This window comes from Palaemon carinicauda, chromosome 17, assembly GCF_036898095.1.
Source record: "Palaemon carinicauda isolate YSFRI2023 chromosome 17, ASM3689809v2, whole genome shotgun sequence".
NCBI lineage: Eukaryota > Metazoa > Arthropoda > Malacostraca > Decapoda > Palaemonidae > Palaemon > Palaemon carinicauda.
The window spans coordinates 61,367,606-61,393,737 of record NC_090741.1 but is presented as its reverse complement, the minus strand read 5'-3'; the positions used below and the strand labels follow the sequence as shown (position 1 = coordinate 61,393,737).

The 26,132-nt window shown below is 41.9% G+C and overlaps 1 protein-coding gene across 1 annotated transcript in view; it reads left to right on the top strand.

Annotated features, from left to right (window-relative positions):
- Nucleotides 1-4,354: 4,354 nt before the first annotated feature.
- Nucleotides 4,355-26,132, top strand: part of LOC137656814 (transmembrane protein 192-like) — a 45,816-nt gene continuing 24,038 nt past the window's right edge. Inside the window, exon 1 of the mRNA XM_068391124.1 lies at nt 4,355-4,446. Coding sequence (XP_068247225.1) covers nt 4,420-4,446 — 27 coding nt within the window. The 5' untranslated portion in view covers nt 4,355-4,419. The remainder of the gene's footprint in view (nt 4,447-26,132) is intronic.

Below are 26,132 nucleotides of genomic sequence, written 5' to 3'. Positions count from 1 at the left end.
TCAGGTATTGTTGAAAGATCTAGTTGTCTGTAGCAACCAGAAAAACGGGAAATTAACTAAATGCTATCTGAAAGGGTAAAGATGTATTCAAAATCATGAAACTTTGGAAAATGTAATTTGACATCCCTCCCAGGAATTGGGTGAAAAATGTATGGCATATGAGTTGTATTATCACAACCCAATTAGCCGTAGGAATGCCACTGTATATTACATCTGTTAAATTTCTCCAAGATTACCAGTCTTTGGTCTATCAGACAGTTGAAGGAAAAGGCAGTCCTACTGTCTTCTTCCTCTGGTCTCCAAGATCTGAATTAATCAATAACCTCTCTTTCAGCGGTTGTACAATGATTTTAACAGCTGTGCTCCAGGTGTTTTCTTCAGGATTGCTTCTGTAGCATGTACAGCACTGGGGATTTAGTGATTTCTCTTCTTTTTTGCATTAGATATGATGAATTTCAGTGCTATGCCTGGACCCTTATATGATTGAACTTTAAATAAATTTTTGAACAATGTTTTTCAATAGTTTCATGTATAAATAATCATATTGTAAAGTGTTGGAGTCTAAACTTTTTTTATTTCCGTAATTTTTTTATTCAAATACAGAAATAAAATGCTATTAATTCTGAAGTGCCAGCTTCAGGACCTCAGAATGAAATAAAAACGAATTGAAATTGTCCCTCTTGCTGGCATGTACAGCACACTTTACTGGGACTGCTATACTGCCACCCACCTATTGTGTATCAAGAAATCAGATGGTGGAAATTTGCAGAGTCAAAGGGAAAGACATTAATGAAGAAACATGATTCAGATTAATTTTGTTGTATTTTTTGCTTACAATTATCATATGGTTATTTATTTTAGTGTCATTGTGTTGTAATTATTATTATTATTATTATTATTATTATTATCATCATTATTATTATTAGCTAAGCTACAACCCTAGTTGGAAAAGCAAGATGTTATAAGTAATGAAAATCAAAATAAAGTATTTTAAAAACATTAAAACAGATATTTGATTTATAAACTATAATAGGACTTATGCAAGCCTGTTCAACATAACATTTGCTGTGAATTTGAACTTTTGAATTTCTGATTCAACTACCCGATTAGGAAGATCATTCCACGACTTGGTCACAGCTGGAATAAAACTTCTAGAATACTGTGTAGTATTGAGCTTCATGATGGAGAAGGCCTGACTAATAGAATTAACTGCATACCTAGTATTACGAACATGTGCTATACTGTATTTAGATTTTGAAATTACTCAGGTTTGTCTTCTGTTGGGAATTCATGCAGATATTGTCAATATTCAGGGTATATAAATTAAGATAGCCAGTGTCTTATTAACAACTATGGTTTGTAATTGTATACTGTACAGTATACAATATTTACTTTTCAAAGTTATCTATGGTTGAGTGTCGCAGCCTAAAGTTTATTTGATAAGTTTGGAAAGGATTTTGTTACATGATTTAATTTTTTTGAAGTGTATGATCAAGATATAATCAAGAACTTTGTTTGTTAGTTTTGTAGAAGTTAAAACAGTATTACAGATGTGTTAACAAATGTTTGAATTGTGCAATTCTTACTAATTTTTCCAAATATTCAACAAGTGAAGGATTTTTTGCCATTTCACCCAGTAAAACAATTCAGTGACCTAACCAAACAATACTTCTTTTTGTAGTTGAACTGTATGCAATTAATTTGTCCGTCAATATCGAAAAGATTCACCACAATTTTGTAATCACCATTTACTAAAAATTTTATAGAAGATAGTCAAAAGTATTGTCCAAAGCATTCTCATCACTATTTATCATTGTAATAGTTATGGTTTTGGTTACTTTATTTTTCCACAGTTTATTTTTTCTCTGCTAATTTTTTAACTGTATTGCCTTCTTTGCTGCGGTACTTTGTTTTATAAACATTATGCTTTTCTATCAGGGGTTGCAGCTTGATGTGTAATGGTAAGAAAACATTATAATGAGATTTTGTTACAAGAATTATATGAATCTGACGTAGAGGTTGAAATATCTTGGATCCTTTTCTGTGTGATCATAAATGGAAATGCCAATAAAAGCAGTCAAAATGGTTACTTATATGATAAAATGCAAGATAAAAAATCCCCATTTATAACTATTTAGCACCTCTATAAACTTTTATCTTTGATTAATATTAAATTTTGTAGAATAAAAGATTGATTGAAATTAAATCAAAACAATCCTCAAACCATGGAACTCTTCAAAACAAAATAGACCCTCTATACTGCTCAAAATTGTCATTGAGTTCCAAACCAAGAAGTACATACCTCTAAAGTGGCTTCGAATTTGTCATTCCTGTTTCACCCATGGATATTTGATGAATAACCGTTTTAGCAGAGAATGCAGGTCAACATCAACAGTTAAAAACTTTTTGTTAAGGTCCAAACTTCAACTGACGACGAATGTCAAGTTTTGGAAACAAATTGTTACAGGAATTATATGCAGAATCTTCAACAATTCCAGATTTCTCTGCTATATATTTTTTAAGATACAATGTGTTTTATTTAAGGTTTAACAACGGACAAACCCTTCGACCCACTTGTACAAGTCAAATGTTTAATCTACCTAATCAATTGTAGGTAAGTGTGGGTTTGATAGCTCATGGTAGGTTTATTGTGACTTTCATGTTTTTTAATTGCTTATCGGTTTTCATCTTGATTTATTTGTAATTTTTTATCATCAATTTACCTCTCTGTTTTTAATATGCCTCATAGTATAATCATCCATTGTCGCTAGCTCTATGTAGGATAATTTCACCTTATACAGTACAGTTGATTCTCTACATAAATGTGACTGCCTTTAATGAATTTACAACCACTTGAAACATGAAAAATATTGCAAAATTCTAAAGGTGAGTGCAAAATATTTAATTTACGGGGTACGTAATCATCCAAAAAATGTCATGAATAACCAAAATGCACTTCAGTCTAACACAAAAGTATATAAGGATTATGTATAAGTATTACTACCCTTGTTTATTTTTTTATTTATTTTTTTTTTTTTTTTACATATTCATAGTTAGAAACCAGAACTGTAACCATTTTTAAATACTGTTGATTTACTTCCTCCTAATACACTTGATTCTACTTTTGCCTTAAGGGCTGTTTTTCTGGTCATATCACACATGGAAACCCTTTCCCCACAGGACCTAAAAGATGTGTTGGCTTTAGTGTATACAGTCTTAGTTATTTAGATATCTAGAACTATATTTTATTAACAAAAAAAAAAGTACTCCAGATACATTTGTTGTTATATAAAGAGCTAAGTCCACCCTTATGAAGGTACATACTCTTTTAGTGATGGACACTAGAGTGAGAGATATAGAGAATAAAAAAAATCATTCATGTAAATTATATAACTGTTGATTCATAACTCGATAACTGTAGTTAAATTCCAGTAGAGGGAATGAATTTGTAGTAGGCTCTGTTAGGTAAGTGAATGCTATGCTTTGAATAAGTTGAACTTGAGCTCAAAATTTTGTATTTTTTTACATCGATGAAGTTGGTATAAATGAATATATATAACCTATATATAATTTTGTAAATTTGATATAATGGTTTACTATCTATATATATGTCACCTCTATGTAATGAAGAATTTGTATATATATATATATATATATATATATATATATATATATTATATATATATATATATATATATATATATATATATATATATATATATATATATATATATATATATATATATATGAGAGAGAGAGAGAGAGAGAGAGAGAGAGAGAGAGAGAGAGAGAGAGAGAGAGAGTGAGAGAGAGAGAGAGAGAGAGAGAGAGAGAGAGAGTAGTTCCCTTGACTTGTTGGAAACTTCTCAATGCCAAAATTAATAGTAGACAACAGTCCTATTCTCATTCATCATTAATTATCAAGATTTCAAATCTCTCTCTCTCTCTCTCTCTCTCTCTCTCTCTCTCTCTCTCTCTCTCTCTCTCTCTCTCTCTATATATATATATATATATAATATATATATATATATATATATATATATATATATATATATATATATATATATATATACATACATACATACATACATATACTGTCTGTGCACTTTCGCCAGCAAATCTACCTAAAAAGAGGCAATAAAATATAGAATTTAGATGCCAAAGACAAAGTAGGAAAAAAATACGCCTTCTCTTTATTGTTGCTTGAAAATCATCAAATCCAATCCGATTATGATATTCATAGTTTTAAATTTAAGTAATCTATATATAAACAGTATATTATATTATATGTAATTATTAAAATATATTATTAATTAATATAATCTGAAGTAATGTTGCCATAATACCGATCTGTGGTTTATTGTGATCAGCTGACTAAGTTCAGTTCTTCTTAAGTATCTGTGTTGTTGACATCAGATAATGGCAGACGAATCTCCACAACCTCGCGTAAGATTCCACAACTTTAACCATTATCTTACTACTTATAAAAGCTATCTTTACCCTTGAAGGAATGGTATAGGCCTGCTTTATCCTAAGATAACCTGTAAATTAAGTAGAAATAATTGTTGAGGCCTACAAGCTCGACAGTTTAGGCCACTGTTGGTAGGCGTATGGAAGTTGGCATCGGTTCATGTGATTGAGAGTCACCGTTGTTGACATCACCTTTTATTACATTTGGCATCAACCAGTCAGTTTTGTCATGGCTTCTTGAATGCATCAAGAGTGAGGGATTATTTTATCTTGTGTATTTTTTATGAGATTATTGTGACCGGTATTTAGTTCAGTATTAATTAAGGTTAAATTGAAAGTTCAACCAGGTCTGAATTCGGGTTCACTAAGAGTTTTGGGAGCCTTTGTATATCAGCGGCCAGCTCCTCCCGCGTGTATTAAAATGGACATCTACTAACCTTAACTTTACCCCCTAACCTAACCTACAAGCTGTGTCCTTACCTACTTACCTAACGGGGGTGCCTGCGATCCCCCTTACACTGTCGTATTCTAAGTTAGCCGTAATAATACATACGGGTGGCCACTATCATACGTACATCCCAAGTTTTTATTTGAATGAGTCATGCCTTAATTTCTATTGGTAATAATATCAGAAATACAGGATTTTGTGGAGAATAACAAGAATGTGAGATTAGTGTTGGAAATCAAAGAACGAGTAAAATTCATGGACTTTGTCTAGCCTAGCATAGGGCACCAAGTCCTTCATACTGGCATTTTGTTACCAAGAGGGCAAACCACTCTTCAGGGTGTATGAATGTTACGGCTAGCTAAGAATAGCAGTATAAAGGGAACTTTGCAGGCTGGGTGCATTAGCTCCCCCCCCCCCCCTCCCGTTAGGTAAGTAGGTAAGGACACGGTTTGTAGGTTAGGTTAGGTGGGGGAAGTTTAGGTTTGGTGGTGTTCTTGTGTAAAGAACTGGCTGTAGATATACAAAAGCTCCTGGTGGGACTCTTGTTAAACCCCCCCCCCCCCCCATCCTAACCTGATCATGGTCACCTCAAACCTCCAAGATACCACCTAGTAATTATGCTTGATACCCTTGTTCAGAATTATAAGTTTTAGATGGTGACTCACTTACCTGTGGTGTGTGTTCCTGCTCTACCTTAGAAAGCTCAAAATGTTGACAACATTTACAGTAAAATTTACTAACACTTAGGAAGTAGAAAGCATTGCAAGTTGCCTAAAAGAAGCAATGTCAATTCATGTAATTTAACAAAAATGAAAGTCAACAGAGCATACATTCAACGTCCACATTAAAGTCCTCATCATCATGCAGTTGTGTGGAATCAAGCTTAAAATTCCAAAATTGTAGTTGACTTGATATGCTGAAAGCAGACTAGTATATTGGTTTTCAGTATAATCCATGTTCTCACAACTCGATATGAAAAGACTTGAAACAGTGTGATTTTCCTAGCCACAATGCATTGCTGGAAAACTGCATCCCGTTTTTTCAGCTAGGGTTGTAGCTTAGCTAATAATGATAATAATTGAGTTAACACCCTTCAGATCTTATTTGAACTTAGAAAAAATTATATGACTAACATTATGCAGTGTACCGGCATTGTTAATTTACAGTAGGTTTTAGTGTCTTAAATATCATTTTGATTTAAAGAATTCAATAAATAAAAGAAAAATTTAGGATTTCATCACTTGCATTAAACTACTGTATTGTAATATTACCTTGGAGCCGTAGTACAGTAGTTGCTAATGACAGACCAGGTGTAAAATTCCAAAAGTTGTGACTGAAAAACTACATTTTAAAAGGGAGATAAACACAAGAACGTAATCTAATCTAAGGTTCACAACCAAACCTAACCTAACCTAGGAGCTGCATCCTTACATACTTATGTACTAGGGGGGACTGCAACCCCCCCCCCCCCCTTTAAACTACCCCTACCCGTAGCTTACCCTATGACTAAGTCTCAGCCGTGTGTTTGTCTCCCAACTTCATCCCTGGCGAGGTAACACTAAAACATAATTTTTCAATATTAAACTTAGCCGGTGATCATATAAGCTGCAACTCTGTTGCTCGACAGAAAAACCTACGGTCAAAATACGCCAGCGATCGCTATGCAGGTGGGGATGTACATCAACAGCGCCATCTGTCGAGCAGGTACTTAGTACTCCAAGTAAACAAAGAACCAATTTTCTCTCTGTCGGGCTACCGGCAAGACCTACTAATACGCTGTTACTAACTGGATTTGTTTTCACAACTATTTGGTGAAGTACACTATTCTAGTTTTGAGCTTTCGCTATGCAGGGGTTTTATCTTCATCTCAAAACTTGAACTCGTTTTGGATAGATTTAATTATGGTGACAAAGAGAGTATGGACTCTCTTTCACTTTTAAATGGCCGACCCTTCCCTTAGCGGAAGTGTGTTTAGGTTTTTAGTAATTTTGCTTAACACGTTATAGATCTATATATTTTATATCTCTCCGCCTTTATTAGGCCTCTTCGATTAACTTTCCATTTATTATAAACATATAAAAATAAATTTTTATGTTTTGTTTATATGCGACCTTTCCTGATAGAAGGCGGTCCTAACTTGGAACCGAAGTTAATCAACGTTGAGCCCGTTATATCGTATTTAGCCTTTAAAGAATTTAAAACTTTTTAAATTTAATGTTTTATGAAAGAATTTCTTTGATAGTCTTCGTACTGTTTTCAAAGAGGAACTAACGTTTAGTTTTTTAGACTACGCAGTTGTTGACGTTCAGGACGTTCAACATGCGCTCTATCGTTACGATAGAGAGAGAGTGTATCACGGTTTCACTTTGCAGTAAGAGTAAATCGATTCTGACGTTTCGTTCATTCTTTCTTAACTTAAATGTTTTAAATTCTAAATTAAAGGAACTTTTTATTTGGAAAACCTTTCAGTTTTTTCCTTTAGTCAAATAACATGTTTTTTTTTTTTGACGATATATAATTGGGCTCTTCTCTTAGGTGCGAAATCAAGAGAGAAAGAGAGAGAGAGATAGAGACGGAGGGAGAGAGAGGAGAGAAAACGTTCCGTTCAAGCGGGTAACGTTGTTCTCGTGTTACTCTCCTCCCTAGTCGCTGTACGGGGAAGAAGGTAAAACGTTTCTAGGGTTTTATTCTTGTCCCCAGGCTATGTGCGGTGAGAGATTGTAAACGTAGTTTATTTGAACTAGTGTTTAGTCTCTTTCCCAGCCACTGAATTCTTTATCCTTATATGTTTTCTGTTTTTGCTAGTATTAATGAGCTGCATTATACGACTGTTTTCGCAATTACTACCTTTTAATGAAGGGTAGAATTGCGTGTTTCAGGTAGAAATCCGTAAAAGTTTCGATTTCAGTGAAATAAGTGCAAAACAGAAAATCGAAGTGATAAAGTGATATGCGCAAAGTGTTACAGTGTTGCGTCCGAGGGTTCGTCTGTTCGTGCCTGTCGTTCACCTAGTCCGGGACCTCTTGCAAGCTCCCAAGCCCAGGGGAGAAGTAATGTCGAACGACTTATGGGTTCGTCAGGCCTTGATCAACGAACAGACGTTTCCCTCCGTGGTTTCGGGCGTATCTACCCAAGATCGCCCCACCCACACAAAGACGAGAGAGCCCATTTATTTCTCGTCTGCGGAAGAGGTTTCTCGTAAGAAACCATGGACCAAGGTCTCGCAGCTTTTTAAGCGCAAGTCGGTCCCTTCCGCGCAAGTCCAACGGCCCAGTTGTAGCCACTGGGTCAGTTCGGACTCGCTGCAGTCTTCCGACGACTGCTCACCTCCTAAGAGAGGCAAAGCGGTACCGCATCAGGCAGTCACACCGTCTGTTGCCGCACCTGCTCCTGTAGACCCTAAGTGGTCTTTGCTGCAGACCATGCAGTCTCAGTTAACGTCATTGATGCGGGACTTTCGTGCGGAGAAGGTTGACACTGCACCAACCTCTAGCCTACAACCAACACGGTTGTGCGTCCTGTGGACGCTGAGGCGACCTTCTGCCGCACTCCAGCTGAGAGAGTCCCGCCACCCATGCGTTCCAGTGTACCCTGCCAGCCGCATGTTGACGTTCAGTAACGCACGGAACCTTCCGTTGACGTTCGAGAGGTACAACAACAGTCTAAGTTGTTTTGTTTTGACGCGGTGCGTCAACCTCCGCATTCTAGAGTTGTTTTGACTGCTCAGTATAGACAGTCAAAGCAGTCTCGAGTGAACACTGTATGTCCTCACGCACCTGTTGTGGTTGACAGTTCAGTTGTTGACAGTTCACAGACTGTCAAGCAGTTACATGACGTTGCCTTCTGGTCTGCTACTAATGCACCAGTGCTGTATGTCCTCACGCACCTGTTGTGGTTGACAGTTCAGTTGTTGACAGTTCACAGACTGTCAAGCAGTTACATGACGTTGCCTTCTGGTCTGCTACTAATGCACCAGTGAGAGACTCACTGAGATAACCTAGCTTTTATCGGACAAGGTCCCTGTAGATGAGAAAGTGCTGTTCTCCCTCCTACTGATATTCCCTTGAGGACTCTGTCATTTGGAGAGGAGCCTTAAGCTGCTTAGCCTCCTATGGACTTTAATTAAATCATGATGATTTTTTAAGGATCTTCGTCCGGATCTTGTAACTGCTGCTCCTCGTTCGCCTAAACGTCAGAACTTACACTAGGCCTAGCTACTTCGAAGCCGTTGTTTTTAAGCTAGTGCTCTCTCGCTCTCCTAGAGAGCATTACGTTGGCTAGGCGACTGGTTTTTGCACCAGGAGGAGTTTTAGGGATTCAGCCTTTGATTTCCCGTCTTTTAAACTAGCTTATAGAGCGAGAGTCTGATAGGACACGAGAGAAGTTCTCGGCTTGGGAGTTCATGCCTCTGCCCAGATAGACTTCTCAATTCTGGTAGACTCGCCCTGGCGCCTAGCCAGGAGACGCTCCAAGTTGTTTACAGGTCAACTTCTCAACTTTTGTCGAGCCTTTGAAGTTTTGCTGTACTATTATGTCACACATAACAAGGCTTTCAGGGATGGTAAATGGTTCCACCTCAGTCGCTAACCCCGTCTGTTGCCACACCTGCTCCCGTAGACCCTAAATGGGCTTTGCTGCAAGACATGCAGTCCAAGCTTGCGTCCTTGATAGAGGACTTAAATGCGGAGAAGAACCTTCTGGCCAACAACCTTCTAACCGGTTGGTTGTGCGCCCTGTTGACGCTGAGGTAACCTACTCGCGTCTGCCAGTTGAGGTGGTTCCTCCTTCTGGCCAACAACCTTCCAACCGGTCGGTTGTGCGCCCTGTTGACGCTGAGGTAACTTACTCGCGTCTGCCAGTTGAGGTGGTTCCTCCACCGATGCGACCCAGTGTGGGTTGCCAGTCGCACGTTGACGTTAAGCGACGCTCGGAGGTGGTTGTTGACGTTCAGGACGTTCAACAACCAGCAGAGGTGACTTGTTGTGACGCAGTGCGTCAACCTCAACAACCCGGTAGGGTGTTGACTGCACAACCCAGACAGTCTAGACAGTTTCGGGTTGATGCTGTACTTCCTCGCGCACCCATGGTTGTTGACAGTTCACAGACTGTGCAGCAGTGCCATGATATTGCGTCCGGCTCCGTCACGCATCCACCAGTGCGACCGGATTCAGCGAGTCAGACGTTGCCCACTCCGTTGCCGTTTCCTCATCAGTTTCGGATGAGGAACCCTCTGATGAGGACGTTGCTGAACAAGACGATCAGCCCCCAGTCCTGCTATCCATCCAGAAGATGCTGAAGAAGGAACGCTGCCCAGTCAGGCTGTGGATGAGTCTGGTAGGGACACTGTCATCCGTGGATCAATTTGTGTCACTAGGAAGACTACACCTCCGTCCTCTTCTATACCATCTAGCTTTTCACTGGAAAAAGGACAAGACGCTAGAAGCGGTCTCGATCCCGGTTTCCGGAAAGATAAAGTCTTGTCTGACTTGGTGAAAGGACTATATCAACCTTAGAGAGGGTCTTCCCCTGACTGTTCAGACTCCCAACCACGTTCTCTTCTCGGACGCATCGGACGTAGGCTGGGGTGCGACATTAGACGGTAGGGAATGCTCGGGATTAAGGAACTCGAGTCAAAGGACAATGCATTTCAACTGCAAGGAGCTACTGGCAGTACGTCTGACCTGGAAAAGCTTCAGGTCTCTCCTTCAAGGCAAAGTGGTGGAGGTGAACTCGGACAACACCACGGCTTTGGCGTACATCTCCAAGCAAGGAGGGACCTACTCTCTGACATTGTACGAGATCGCAAGGGACCTCCTCACCTGGTCAAAAGGTCTAGACATATCACTAGTAACGAGGTTCATCCAAGGCAACTTGAATGTCATGGCAGATTGTCTCAGTCGAAAGGGACAAATAATTCCAACAGAATGGACCCTTCACAAGGATGTATGCAAGAGACTTTGGGCCACCTGGGGCCAGCCAACCATAGATCTCTTCGCAACCTCGATGACCAAGAGGCTCCCAATATTTTGCTCACCAATCCCGGACCCAGCAGCAGTTCATATAGATGCCTTTCTACTAGATTGGTCACATCTAGATCTATATGCATTCCCTCCGTTCAAGATTGTCAACAAGGTACTGCAGAAGTTCGCCTCTCACGAAGGGACAAGGTTGACGCTAGTTGCTTCCCTCTGGCCCGCGAGAGAATGGCTCACCGAGGTACTTCGATGGCTAGTGGACGTTCCCAGAACACTTCCCCTAAGGGTGGACCTTCTACGTCAGCCACGCGTAAAGAAGGTACACCAAGGCCTCCACGCTCTTCGTCTGACTGCCTTCAGACTATCGAAAGACTCTCGAGAGCTAGAGGCTTTTCGAAGGAGGCAACCAGAGCGATTGCTAGAGCAAGGAGAACATCCACCCTTAGAGTCTACCAATCGAAGTGGGAAATCTTCCGAAACTGGTGCAAGTTAGTATCCGTATCCTCGACCAGTACCTCTGTAACTCAAATAGCTGACTTTCTCTTATATCTGAGGAAAGAACGATCTCTTTCAGCTCCCACTATCAAGGGTTACAGAAGCATGTTGGCATCAGTTTTCTGTCACAGAGGCTTAGATCTTTCCAACAATAAAGATCTACAGGACCTCCTTAAGTCTTTTGAGACCACGAAGGAGCGTCGTTTGGTTACACCTGGTTGGAATTTAGACGTGGTACTAAGATTCCTTATGTCAGACAGGTTCGAACCGCTACAATCAGCCTCCCTGAAAGATCTCACCTTAAAGACTCTTTTCCTGATATGCTTAGCCACAGCTAAAAGAGTCAGTGAGATTCATGCCTTCAGCAAGAACATCGGATTCTCATCCGAAACGGCTACATGTTCTACAACTTGGTTTTCTAGCCAAACACGAGCTGCCTTCTCGGCCTTGACCAATATCGTTCGATATTCCAAACTTATCGTATGGTTGGAAATGAACTAGAAAGAGTCTTATGTCCTGTAAGAGCTCTTAAGTTCTATTTAAAAACCTTTACGAGGCCCGTCTGAAGCTTTATGGTGTTCAGTTAAGAATCCATCTTTGCCTATGTCAAAGAATGCTTTATCCTATTTTATCAGACTGTTAATACGAGAAGCTCATTCCCATCTGAATGAGGAAGACCAAGCTTTGCTGAAGGTAAGGACACACGAAGTTAGAGCTGTCGCAACTTCCGTGGCCTTTAAACAAAATAGATCTCTGCAAAGTATAATCGACGCAACCTATTGGAAAAGCAAATCAGTGTTCGCGTCTTTTTATCTTAAGAATGTCCAGTCTCTTTACGAGAACTGCTACACTCTGGGACCATTCGTAGCAACGAGTGCAGTAGTGGGTGAGGGCTCAACCACTACAATTCCCTAATTCCATAACCTTTTTAATCTTTCTCTTGAAATGTTTTATTATTGTTTTTGGGTTGTCCGGAAGGCTAAGAAGCCTTTCGCATCCTACTTGATTTGGCGGGTGGTCAAAGTCATTTCTTGAGAAGCGCCTAGATTAGAGGTTTTGATGAGGTCCTGTTGTATGGGTTGCAACCCTTGATACTTCAGATCCTAGGGGTCGCTCAGCATCCTAAGAGGATCGCGAGGCTCCGTAAGGAAGACGTACTTAAAAAGGCAGAGTAATTGTTCAAGTCGACTTCCTTACCAGGTACTTATTTATTTTATGTTTGTTATTTTGAATAACTGCTAAAATGAAATACAAAATACTTAGCTCATAATAATGTAAACATGTAATGCTGGTCTCTACCCACCCCCCTGGGTGTGAATCAGCTTATATGATCACCGGCTAAGTTTAATATTGAAAAATGTTATTTTTATTAATAAAATAAATTTTTGAATATACTTACCCGGTGATCATATATTATAGGACCCTCCCTTCCTCCCCAATAGAGACCCAGTGGACCGAGGAGAAAATTGGTTCTTTGTTTACTTGGAGTACTAAGTACCTGCTCGACAGATGGCGCTGTTGATGTACACCCCCACCTGCATAGCGATCGCTGGCGTATTTTGACCGTAGGTTTTTCTGTCGAGCAACAGAGTTGCAGCTTATATGATCACCTTGTAAGTATCTTCAAAAATTTATTTTATTAATAAAAATAACATATTTTGTTAATTGTAAAACTAGCTTTGTAATATTGTAGTAAGAAAGTTTATGCCTGACCCAACCAACTACATAAACCCCATTATCTAAATGCCTATCAGTATATTTTCACCAGAATAAGTGTTGAAGTTTTACTGGAAATTGTCATTATGGGACAAGTTCATCAAACTAGTAAACTAATCAATATATACCGTCTATGCTTAACAAAACCGTTATGAAATTGGTTCATAACATGAGTAATCCCCAGGAATCCTAAATTCACTTTACTTGGTGTAAATTGAAGGTATTTTGTATCTTTTAATTGGTAAATAACAAGGCGTTAGGGTGGTACTGGGACTTCCAAGTGTCAAAGCCCATTAAGTAAGGATCCATTTATGGTAAATCTTTAATTGTGCGCTGTTGCATAGATGAAAAATTCAAAATCTCATGTTCCACCTTGAATCTAGCCTAGTATGCAGTGTCCACCCATGCTTCATCAAACTAAACTAGATTGCCATTTACTTCTATGTAGTTCATTGATGTCTCACAATAGTGCACTGGTAAAGTTATGCTGTGTTCACTTTGTTAGATTCTGTTTTTTTAGATTGAGTATGGATTTCAGTACTGATACCTTTCGATCTGCAGTTTTTATCCTGATGCAAACATTTGCTGTAATATGCATAGATCACATATAACCTGTTGGAAAGCACGCAGTTCTTGTCTGTCATTAGTAAAAATCCTGGAAATACATATGAAACACAAAGTAAACAGGTTAATTACCAGTCTGCTGGATACTTACCTTAACTAGAGCTTCATTTTAGATACCTTACCTAGAGCTGCATTTCAACATAACCTAATTCAATATATGAGATCTGTACTTAACTAAGGGTCCTCCCCCCCCCAACCTTGCTTGGAGCACCATAAGTCGCAGAAAACAGAAGCACACACCCTTCTAACTTAGCATATCATGTCCTGCTTGGCATGGGAACCCATCCATTCCTTTGCACCGTGCAACATTGCACCTTATAGTAAATTTGAGAAGTATTGCTTGCAAACGCACATCTTTGTCTTTAAGAAAATTGTGGTGTTCACTATTTAAATCGGTTCAATGTTTTGGCATGGCAGTCATGCATTTGTTTACATGTGAATGGCTTTAAATTGTTTTAAGGTCTTAATTTTCCCTATAAAATATTTTAAGATTAATCTCACTCCCCATGTGCACTTCATACATTCAAGCTGATTCTGAAACTGAAAGTTGACATGAGTCGCAGCACATCTCCTAAACCTAAAAATTTATGAAAATTTTGGTTGGTTTGAAATACAAGTTAATGATTAAATCAGTAAAACAGGAAACCCCTCCCACAAACATTTGTCAATCTCGCTAATGCAAATAAACTCATAAACTGTTAGGGTACCGTTATACAGTACATATTAAGAATACAACATTCCTGTTTAGTAATGCAATGGTACTTCAAATAAATCTCTTACTATAGAATTGAATCAATCCCATAGTTATATACTGTAGTAATTATTTTTTTAATTTCTAACGTGATAGGATTTTAAACATAAGTTACTAATGCGTAAGATCTGTAGAGGTCTTGAGAAAATAGCTCAATTTTGATCTTTCTAGTGCCTAAGTAAGCTGTTGGTAACCTCGTTCAAGGTCATTTCTTGTCTTATCAAGAACAAAGTGCATTTGCTTGATATTTTTTGTTGCACATTGTATTCATTCATTCACCTGTTGTAATAGTTAGACAATTTGATGCTGTAAAATTACCGAATCAGTTTTAACACTTACTTAAACATAATTCTATCTTAACTCCCTTATGGGAAGGCTGATGAGATGGCAAGTTTATGAAACCTGATTTACCAAAAGCAATGGGTTTATCAACATATGTTAAACATTGAGTGAACTTTTTCAAAAAAAAAAAAAAGAAAGAAATGGAGGAAGCTTTTAAGTTATGATGATTCAAGAGGGAAAAACAACTTTACAATATTACTTTCACTGGGCGGCACAGGTCTCTCGCCCAGAAATAGATTTTTCCTTCGTCAAAATCCCTTTCTTATTCAAGATGCAAAATTACTCTTTTTTGGGCTCAAGCCATGGCGTCCTGATGGAAGGTTCCTTTTTGGTAGCTTCCTTGGGTATAAGACTACTAAGATATTCCCAGAGAATTTAACCACAGGTTATCACAGAATTCTAACTTCTGGAGCGAGTATCTCAAAGGTTTCCCTTTAAGACATCGTAATACAACAGGGGACGCGCATGTCTGAACGCGCCACATAGCTATCTTCACCCCGAACAGAGTTAATGCTTCGGTGTGTAAGGACTGAGAATAGCTGGGAGCCGTTCCACAGCTAATCTCACTCGTGGCTACTACTGATACTCGAGACGTAAACAAACGGACGCCATTGCTCTAATGACGTCACGCCCGTCTTCATCCTTTGTTTAGTAGCTGCCCTACTTAGACGGATTTTCCCTGTGTTAACTTTATCGTTTTGCATCTTCGCTATGTCGTTACCTTCAGCCTCGCCTTCTTCTGGAAAGTTGAGTACAAGGTTCCAGTATTGTTTAATTAAGCTCTGGCCGTAAAGTAAATATTACTTTTCGAGATAATTGCTGTTTTGTGGCAGAGCTGTGCCTCTACCGGACCCGCCATTTTATGGCGTCGTTGTTGTTATGCATGTCTTATTTAGTTAGCCACAACAACGTTTCCGGCCTTATATACTAATCGATTACATTAGTTTATTTAGTCTTCATAGCTAGGAACTTTTATATCGTGTTTAGACGCTTTTTATCGGTCATCGATTGACCTCATACCAGTCGGCTACTATAGCCCCCAGGCCAGGAGCCTACATACAAGTGTTCATGCATGATTTATTAGTGATCCTAGGCTAAGTTATGAAGATAGTGGCATTATTTTACAATACTTTTGACAGTGATGCAAATGTTTTCGCCTTCAGGGACCATATAGGGGATAGGCTAGTCAGTGACTCTTCCTAGCCTAACCTAATGATAGGACCCCTATATGCTTCCTTCATCCCCTGCCTTGGCATTCCCTCTATTTAGCCTTGATTCCTTTTCTGAGTAAAGGGATCAATTGTCTAATAGAGTATATATCGCCTCTCTGTCCTCCCTAAAGGAATGAACCCCCTTTAGGGTTGCGTCCGAGAGTGAGGTTAGGCTAGCCCTACCTCTATGGCTAGGATAGTCTATGACTTTCCTGCGATAGCGATATGTCTTCTTCCTTTCCTAGTTCAGGACTCTTAGCCCTGCTCTAGGTTAGGTTAGGAAGGTTTCTCTGTTCCATGCTGAAACTGTACTCTTGCACCGTTTTAGCTGATCTGCCTGATCTTAGGTTAGGGAGTGTCCTCCCTTTCCCTAGTGGCCGCTCTGGTACAGAAACCCTTCCTTGGAAGACTTCTCTCTTCTCCCTCCCCACCTATCTCTTGTATAGCCTAGCCTATGCTTAGGTTAGCTTATACCCATCTGTCCCCTGTCCTACAACTCCTCCTTAGGGTGGAATAGTAGGGCTACCCGAGCTTCCTTGTGCAGTCCGCTCTGGTTCATATACCTTCATAGTGTCCTATAAGGTTAGTTGCTAGTATAGCTCTGCATATGGGAGTCTCCCCCCCCCCTTTTGGGTGTTCCCTAGCCCTCCCTTGGGCTACCTTGCTCCCGGTCCCTAGTGACCCCTGCTCATGGATGTTAGAGCCTGCCTCTATCATGGGTACACCCTCTCAGGGAGGGGGAGGGATGTCTGGAGTCCTGATGGTACTTCCTGCATCCCTTCCCCCCTCCCCCCTGTCTCTCTCCCTATCCGGGTGCCGGTCTCTTGCCGCCTCTACTGTCGGCAATACCTGCCTCCTACTTGGTGACTCTTCCTAACCTTGCCGCCAGCCCCCGTGTACCGAGGGACTGCCGGCTGCCGCCGGCTACTACCGGCGGCTCTCCTCCTCCTAGCTTGTCGTCCGCTGGCCGGTCGGCCGCCGGAGTGCCGGCATATACTGCCGGCAACCCGGTACAGCTTTAACCATCCTTATCCCAGTCACCAATCCGGCATCCTCCGACTACCGGAGCCGCCGCTCCCTGCCGGCGTGCCGCCGTTGTGCCGGCGGCCGCCATCCTGGTATTTGACTGACTTTGAACATTGTCTGTCCTAATGCCAGAATCTATGCTGGAGCGAGCTCCGGCATGCCGGCGGCTTGCCGGATGCCCCGGAGGCGTCAAGAATACTTGCACCCCCTTCCTGTAGCTATCATAGGACAATGATAGCCCTATATCGCAAACAGATAGACTGTTTCTACTATTAAGATCAGTACCTAGTACTGCTCTGTTAGTGATCATGCTGTCTCTTTGCATTCTTCTAATTCCAGCATGCTATGTGCATCTTAGCACGGCTGGTTGCCAGAAGCAGTTACCTTTTAAAAGAGGCCTTCTGGCCCTTAACTTGGAACCGAATGATTTCGGCCCCAATCTTGCCCTTGGATTTTCCACGGAATTCCAAAATACTTGGAGCTCTAAGGAATTATATCCGGTGCCCTCGGTCACTCGGATTATCCAGGGACCAAGCTTATGGTAACCAGCCGGGCGAGATGCATGGAGCATGTTCTCCTTTACTATTTTCATTCTCTATGCATCACACCTTTCATTAAGTTAAAATTAATAATTAATATTAACTTAGTTTAAGAGCCATTCTTATGACTCCCCCATACTCATTTTCTCTTTCTTCCACAGGAGGAGCAGATGAAGTGTGATTTCGCCTTCTGCGCTGTGAAACGCCCGCAGTTTTACGGGCATACGGCTTGCAGGACTCACGCCCCTTGTGCAGACAAGAAAGGGGATTTGAAGTTTTGGAATCCACTGAACTGTACGGTCTGTCAGGCTCACCTAGTTGAGGCCTTCCATAATCCTCCCTCAGCGGAGATTAGAGACATTTCTCGTGAAAAGCTGCGCAAGTGGGTGCGTGGCTTCCAGAAAAATGCTACCGGACCGTACCTGGCCACCGAAGAACTGAGGTCACTGTTGTTCCCTAAGGCCTCCCCTGACTCAGTGGTACCCAAAGACGTGATCCCCACTGTCCAAATTACGGTGGAACCTGATGTAGTCATGGCTCAGTCCATGCACGAGTGTCGTTTGGATTCCGAAGATGACGAACAGATTTCGGATGTCTCGGAAGACACGGAGAAAACGCTTATGGCTCAAGGAGCCGAAGATGACGAAGACAAGGTGGAATACGCCGAGTCGGAGCAAGAGGTCGCTCCCCCGTCCATCCCCCCTCCTACTCCTACACCGACGGAAATGTCTCTTCCGTCTACCTCCTCGACTCCGGATCCTTCTTCTTCCACTCAAGAATTGATCCGACTGATTAGAGCCGTCATGGACGACAGGCTGAAGGAGAACCAGGAGTCCATCAGGTCGATGGTAGGATCCAGAGAGCCGAAGAAGATTTCGGTCAAGGATCTCCCCGCTTGCTCTCATGCCAACCCGTGGAGGTATGCAGAGCATATGGTTATTGCGACCGGCAGGATCTTTGTCAGTGATAAGATCGGCACGGTCCCTTTGGAAGATGTGGAGTTCTTCCCAAACTTTGAGGCCTACCCGGACTGTTACGTCCGGCTTCGTTCCGAACCTGCCTCGAAGGAAGAGACCGAACCTAAGGAAGAGATAGTGTTCGATCTCGCAAAGGCCCAGGCTATGCTAGCCTCCGCATTCAAGAGTAGAGGCTTTACCTGCTCTAAGCTTCCGGCATTGAGCAAGAAGCACCCTACTTACGTTGCACCTGAAACTGCGGTTCTTCCATTCTTGGAAAAGGCCTTAGCTGCATGCCTTAAAGCGGCGGACGAAGGGAAACCCTGCCCTGCATTGGAGGAGTGCAGACCCTTCTCCATAGTGACCCCCCCTGACACTCGACACTGGAAAGATGTTCAACATACTTTCGTCGTGGGAAGGCTCGATCCTGACGTCGCCGGACGTCAGTTTAATGAAGACCTCCCTAAGCTCAACGATCACCTCCTTCGTCGGGAACAAGACACGAAGGAGAGGCTTGCGGCATCTCTTTCTCATCAAGTCCAACTTGAAGTTATGGCCTGTGACACTAGAGTACCAGACCACTACATGGTACTCTCCAAATCCCACTTATTGACTGTAATGAAGGACTTGTACCACTTCATAAAGGCTCGAAGAGCCTGTCGTGAATTCGTGTTTGCCGGTGCCACCGTGAAACACGAACCCCGGAGGCTGATTTCCTCCAACATCTGGGGAAAGCACCTCTTTCCTTCTGACCTTGTGAAGGAAATCACTGACAGAGCCGCCACGGAGAATAGGAACCTTCTCCACAAGTGGGGCATGTCCAGGAAAAGGAAACCCTCTCAGGACGACGGACCTCAGCCTAAGAGGAAACCCCAAAAGCCAAAACCCCAGCAACGTCAGCAAAGACGTCAGTTTCCGGGACCCGCTACCTCCCAAGTGGTTGCCCAACCACAACAGACCTTTCAATTGGTCCCCCAACCGGTGTTGTCACAGTCACCGGTCTTCACCCCTGCCTTTGAGCAACAATCAACTACCTTTCGTGCCAAAGGTAGAGGCTCATTCAGGGGTGCAAGCAAAGACGCATCTCGCCGTCCCTCCAGAGGTAGAGGAGGAAAGGGAGCTAGCGGCCGAGGCAGCAAGTCCTCGGGACACCAGAAGCAATGAAGTGCTTCCGGTGGGAGGAAGACTCCGCCAATTCCAGGATCGTTGGACCTTCGATCCCTGGGCGCACAGCATTGTCAAGAAGGGTCTAGGCTGGAGTTGGACTCAACCACCCCCAATCTTCCAGCAATTCTTCCAACAATCAACCCCCTTCTGGAAGAATATGTTCTAGACCTCTTGAACAAGAAGGTGATAAGGAAGGTAAAGTCCACCAGGTTCCAAGGGAGACTGTTTTGTGTTCCCAAGAAGGACTCAGACAAACTCAGAGTCATTCTGGACTTATCCCCCCTCAACAAGTTCATAGCGAACAACAAATTCAAGATGCTGACGCTTCAACAAATAAGGACCCTTCTGCCTCAAGGTTCCTATACGGTCTCTATAGACCTGGCGGATGCCTACTGGCACGTTCCAATGAACCATCACGCTTCCTCCTACCTAGGATTTCGACTCCAAAGGAAAAGCTACGCCTTCCGGGCCATGCCCTTCGGCCTCAACGTGGCCCCTCGGATCTTCACAAAACTGGCGGATGCCATAGTACAACAACTCCGCCTAAGAAACGTCCAGGTGATGGCCTACCTCGACGACTGGCTAGTCTGGGCTCCATCGCCCGAAGAGTGTGCAAAGTCTTGCAACGAAGTTACCCAGTACCTAGAACACCTGGGATTCAAGATCAACGAGAAAAAATCTCGCCTCTCTCCAGCTCAGAAGTTTCAGTGGTTGGGAATCCACTGGAATCTTCAGTCACACCGCCTTTCCATCCCCCAGAAGAAAAGGAAGGAAATAGCAGGGTCTGTCAAGCGACTACTGAAATCCAAACGCATTTCAAGACGACAGCAGGAACGAGTTCTAGGCTCTCTACAATTCGCCTCAGTGACAAACCCAGTGCTTCGTGCACAGCTAAAGGATGCCGCGGGAGTCTGGAGACGCTCGGCATCTATCGCTCGAAGAGACCTCAAGAGACGGCTTCCAAACAGACTGCGACGCCTCCTAAAGCCGTGGTCGGAAGAAAAGGCCCTGAAAAGGTCCATTCCTCTCCAACACCCTCCTCCATCACTCAACATCCACACGGATGCCTCACTGGAAGGTTGGGGAGGTCACTCCCACCAGAAACAGGTTCAAGGTACCTGGTCTCCACTATTCAAGACGTTCCACATAAACATCTTGGAGGCCATGGCGGTCCTTCTAACACTGAAGAAGTTATCCCCGCCGCCCTCGATCCACATCCGTCTAACCCTAGACAACTCGGTGGTAGTTCGTTGTCTCAATCGCCAAGGCTCAAGATCGCCCCAGATAAATCAGGTGCTTCTCCCAATCTTCCGTCTGGCAGAGAAGAAGAAGTGGCACCTGTCTGCAGTTCACCTACAAGGATTCCGCAACGTGACAGCGGATGCTTTATCCCGGACAAACCCGATAGAGTCGGAATGGTCTCTAGACGCAAGATCGTTCTCCTTCATCTCTCACCAAGTCCCAGAACTTCAGATAGATCTCTTTGCAACGAGCGACAACAATCAACTTCCTCTGTACGTAGCCCCGTACGAGGACCCCAAAGCAGAAGCAGTGGATGCCATGTCACTGGACTGGAACAGATGGTCCAAGATCTACCTGTTCCCTCCCACCAACCTTCTGTTGAAAGTCCTCTCCAAACTGAGAACCTTCAAAGGGACAGCGGCCCTAGTGGCTCCCAAGTGGCCCCGGAGCAACTGGTACCCCCTGGTCCTGGAGCTGCAGCCCAAGCTGATCCCTCTCCCGGGCCCAGTTCTCTCTCAACAAGTACAGAAGTCGACTGTCTTCGCTTCATCATCGAAAATCAAGGACCTTCATCTCATGATTTTCTCTCCCTTGCCGCAAAGAAGAGGTTTGGGATCTCGAAGAAAAGTCTAGACTTCCTAGAGGAATACAAGACCGAATCCACGAGACGGCAATATGAATCATCCTGGAGGAAATGGGTCTCCTTTGTCAAGACAAAAAATCCTAAAGAAATCACGATTGATTTCTGTATGTCCTTCTTTATTCACCTTCATGGACAAGGATTAGCAGCCAATACGATTTCAACCTGCAAATCGGCCTTGACTAGACCAATTCTATATGCTTTCCAAATTGATCTGTCCAACGACATCTTCAACAAACTACCAAAAGCATGTGCTCGCCTACGTCCAGCACCCCCACCGAAACCGATCTCCTGGTCACTAGACAAGGTACTCCATTTTGCCTCCAACTTGGACAACGATTCATGCCCCCTCAAGGATCTGACTCAGAAAGTTATATTTTTATTTGCTCTCGCTTCGGGAGCTCGAGTCAGCGAAATAGTGGCATTATCAAGAGAAGAAGGACACATCCTGTTTACCGATTCAGGAGAAGTGACCCTCTCCCCTGATCCGACGTTTCTCGCTAAAAATGAATTACCCACCAAAAGATGGGGCCCTTGGAGAATATGCCCCCTGAAGGAGGATGTCTCTCTATGTCCAGTAGAGAGCCTCAAGGTCTATCTTCGCAGAACTTCGAACTTTGGTGGAGGCCAACTCTTCAAAGGAGAAACATCGGGCAGCGACCTGTCACTGAAACAATTAAGAGCGAAAATCACCTACTTCATTCGCAGAGCGGATCCGAACAGTACACCCGCTGGTCATGATCCTAGAAAAGTGGCATCTTCTCTGAATTTCTTTCAGAGCATGGACTTTGAAAGCCTTAAAAACTTCACGGGCTGGAAGTCCTCGCGAGTTTTCTTTAAACACTATGCGAAACAAGTGCACGAAGTCAAACATTTTGTGGTAGCCGCAGGTAGTGTTGTGAAACCTGCACCTAACTCTGCGTAGAACAGTGAGTTACTTGGGACTCTAACTCTTCGGGTGCCTATGTTGACCCTCGAGCGATTCATAGTGATGTCAAAAAACACTTAGTGCTTTTATAACTGTTCTTATCCCAGGTGAAATGTCATAGTGTCACACAAGTGCCGCATGCCTTGAGCATGATGTGTTTTAATTAAAGACTTGCGTTCCTCGAGAACGAGTACCTACTAATATCCTGAAATTCCTTTTCAGATTCAAGAGCAAGCCTTTATTTCTATGTACATTATTATTACTGTAAATGAACTTTACTTTTTGCTGTAAATTATTTAATTTCTGCATCTGTGAAATAAAATTTCTATTTTATTACTTGTGCATCTCTATCAGCTCCTACTTACTATGAAATACATACCTGTCATAGTTTTATTTATTCCTCCTTTCTTATGGTTATGAAGAATTTAAGATGTCTAATCCTAAATTATATTCACCCTGACTAAGTAAGGTTCCTACACGAATACTTACTTCTGATACCCAAGAGATGAACTCTATACACAGTGTCCAACCACCACTGGTCTAATTTCAGAATATTCCTATACAAATACCAAACATTCAGCTTCATCTCTAAGTTCTTCAAGTTCTTCTCTCAGGATGAATAGCCCTTCAATACCACTTTGACGTCGGCATAGCCCATGGGAACTTCACTGCCAAGGGGGGCAGGATACTTCGTCCCTATGGTTCTTTATCTAAGATTACTTTGCTGTTTTGTCAATGCCTAGGCACTTAATACTAGGGGAAAATCTACCACGATACATTGATTCTCTGGTACTCTTCCATCAGGACGCCATGGCTTGAGCCCAAAAAACGGATTTTGAGCGAAGCGAAAAATCTATTTTTGGGTGAGATAGCCATGGCGTCCTGATGGACCCTCCCTACTACTTCGTCCAGTTTTGTTCCCGCCCTGTGCTACTGTATCATGGTGATGGGCAGCAACTGGCTTCAGGATGAAGACGGGCGTGACGTCATTAGAGCAATGGCGTCCGTTTGTTTACGTCTCGAGTATCAGTAGTAGCCACGAGTGAGATTAGCTGTGGAACGGCTCCCAGCTATTCTCAGTCCTTACACACCGAAGCATTAACTCTGTTCGGGGTGAAGATAGCTATGTGGCGCGTTCAGACATGCGCGTCCCCTGTTGTATTACGATGTCTTAAAGGGAAACCTTTGAGAAACTCGCTCCAGAAGTTAGAATTCTGTGATAACCTGTGGTTAAATTCTCTGGGAATATCTTAGTAGTCTTATACCCAAGGAAGCTACCAAAAAGGAACCTTCCATCAGGACGCCATGGCTATCTCACCCAAAAATAGATTTTTCGCTTCGCTCAAAATCCGTTTTGTCACCTAAATGGCTGCAAAGATAAAAAGAGAGTAGACTCTTCAACTATTAATTTACCACACCCTTTAACCTTTCAAAATTAAGGTATGCAATCTGCCAAGTGTTTGCAAAATTAAATGAATGGTCCAGCAATTTTTGCCAGTCTCATTGGCTGAGTTTTGTCAAGATGCAACTCTTTAAATTTAAATAGCATTGCCATCCATTTGTCCCTCTCCATCTTACCGTAAGTTTAAATGCAACTGCAGTATGCAAATATTGATGCCACACTTTTCCACAATGTCTTTCCCAAATAATGTATGTTGTACTGGTTGATGGACACAAGATGCTACTCGGTCATCTTTTGACCATGTGTATTGATTGTTGGCTAGAAATGGACCACCATTGAAGGAGACTGACAAGGATTATTCCTTTGACCTTTGGTAAACCTGGATAAACATTTTACTGTTTGAATCTTTACTCAGCATTTCTATTTCTGGTACCAAAAGGTACAGTATTGGTATGACTGCTTTAACATGCTACCTCAGTTAGGTTCATTTATTTAGGAAATTTGGCTAACTTTAGGTAAACTCTTGAATACTGTATTCTAACTTCAAACTCCCGCCTTTGGAAATTTCAACATTTTTTTTTTTCTTAATATTAGAGGGCTCTTACAAATTCTGTATAGCCATTTGACCTTCCCCCATTTCCCTTGCCCTGGAAGTGGCTGGAGGTTGAATAACTCATTTTAAGTTTCATAATCCAACACGCAGAGTTACTTTTTATGGATAATAATCAGCCTAAAAATTATTTGCAGTGAAGCATTTTTTTTCAAGTCCTATTAGCCCATGGCTGTATTTTATCTTGCTCTGGCTTTTGGTTCTTGTTAAGATATAATCCTTTTGGTGAACTCTATGATAATCTATGAAGTTTGGCTAATAGTTTATCACTACTTAGGAAATAATGATAGATGGAGCTAGAAGGTAATCAGTTTATAAGCTCGAATTTATAGACATATACCTTTATGATTTAAATAAGTTCCCATTTTCTTTCCTTCCAATTGGCTCATGCTTTTAGTAAAGTACAAAGCAACATCTAGCGGTAAGTGGCAAGAAGCAAATCTGAAGTGTGCCATAGTCTCTTTGTCTCTTCAGTCTTTGTGTTGTCATGCTCCAAGTAACTACTCCTCCTCCAGATTGTTTAAATTTTATGGCTCTGTTAACTTGGCCAAATTTAACAGGGATAAGTTTTCTTCCTTAGTTTAGTCCTTGTAAATTGAACATCTTAGCAGCTAAGTTAAGTTGGAAAAGCTAGGTTCTTCCAAACTAGTGGTCTTTTCATCCATCAGTATGTCAAGGAATTTGGAAATGGTGGGGGTGACCAAAATTAGACATGTTTGCGACGTCACTGAACTAAAAGATAAAAGTGTTTTGTTCACCTGTTTCATATCCTAGCATTGAAGGTAGATGTCTCATTAGAAGATTGGTCACATTTAGAACTTTACTAATTTCCACCGCTTGCCATGATTCAACAGGTAATAAACAAGTTCAGGATTAATACAATCAGGAGGAGGATTTTAGTAGCCACATTCTGGCTGCAAAAGGAATTACTCACAGATCGGATGCCCCTGTTGTCAGCAATTCTGAGGTTGCTGTGCAAAACCCTTCTACTCAAACAACCACTTTCAAAGCAGATTTACCCAAACCTTCCCATGCTACATCTAACTGCATGGAGACTTCCACTGTATCCTCAGAAACAAGGGCTTTTACAGGCCTCTAGGTTGTGTACCAATATTCTGTATCAAGTGTAGTAGAATTTTTTATTTATGAAAATATAGGAAAAAGGATGGGATACAGGAAAAAGGGTAGCAAGGAAGGGGGGAGTAAGGAGAGACCCGTGTCGCTGTACTTCTCCTTCTTTGTCTGCATTCTTTCCCACTTCTATGTGGGGTCGATGTTTCTGGCCAGCGTTCTTCATCTACCTCTGTCCCACACTTCATCACCGGTTAATCCCTTTGATCGAAGGTCATCCTTGATACAGTTCATCCACCTTCGCTTTGGTCTCCCCCTCCTTTTCGTTCCCTATACCTCCATTTCCATCAAAAAAAAAAAAATAAAAAAAACTTACTGTACTGATCTTTTCATTTTTTGTTAAGCATCTATTAAGGGAGGTAAATCCATGCTTAATTCTATGCTAAGGCATTTGAGATTAGATCTACCCATTTCAGGAATTATTGCTGATGTATTTATAGATTGTACTGTATGGAATGT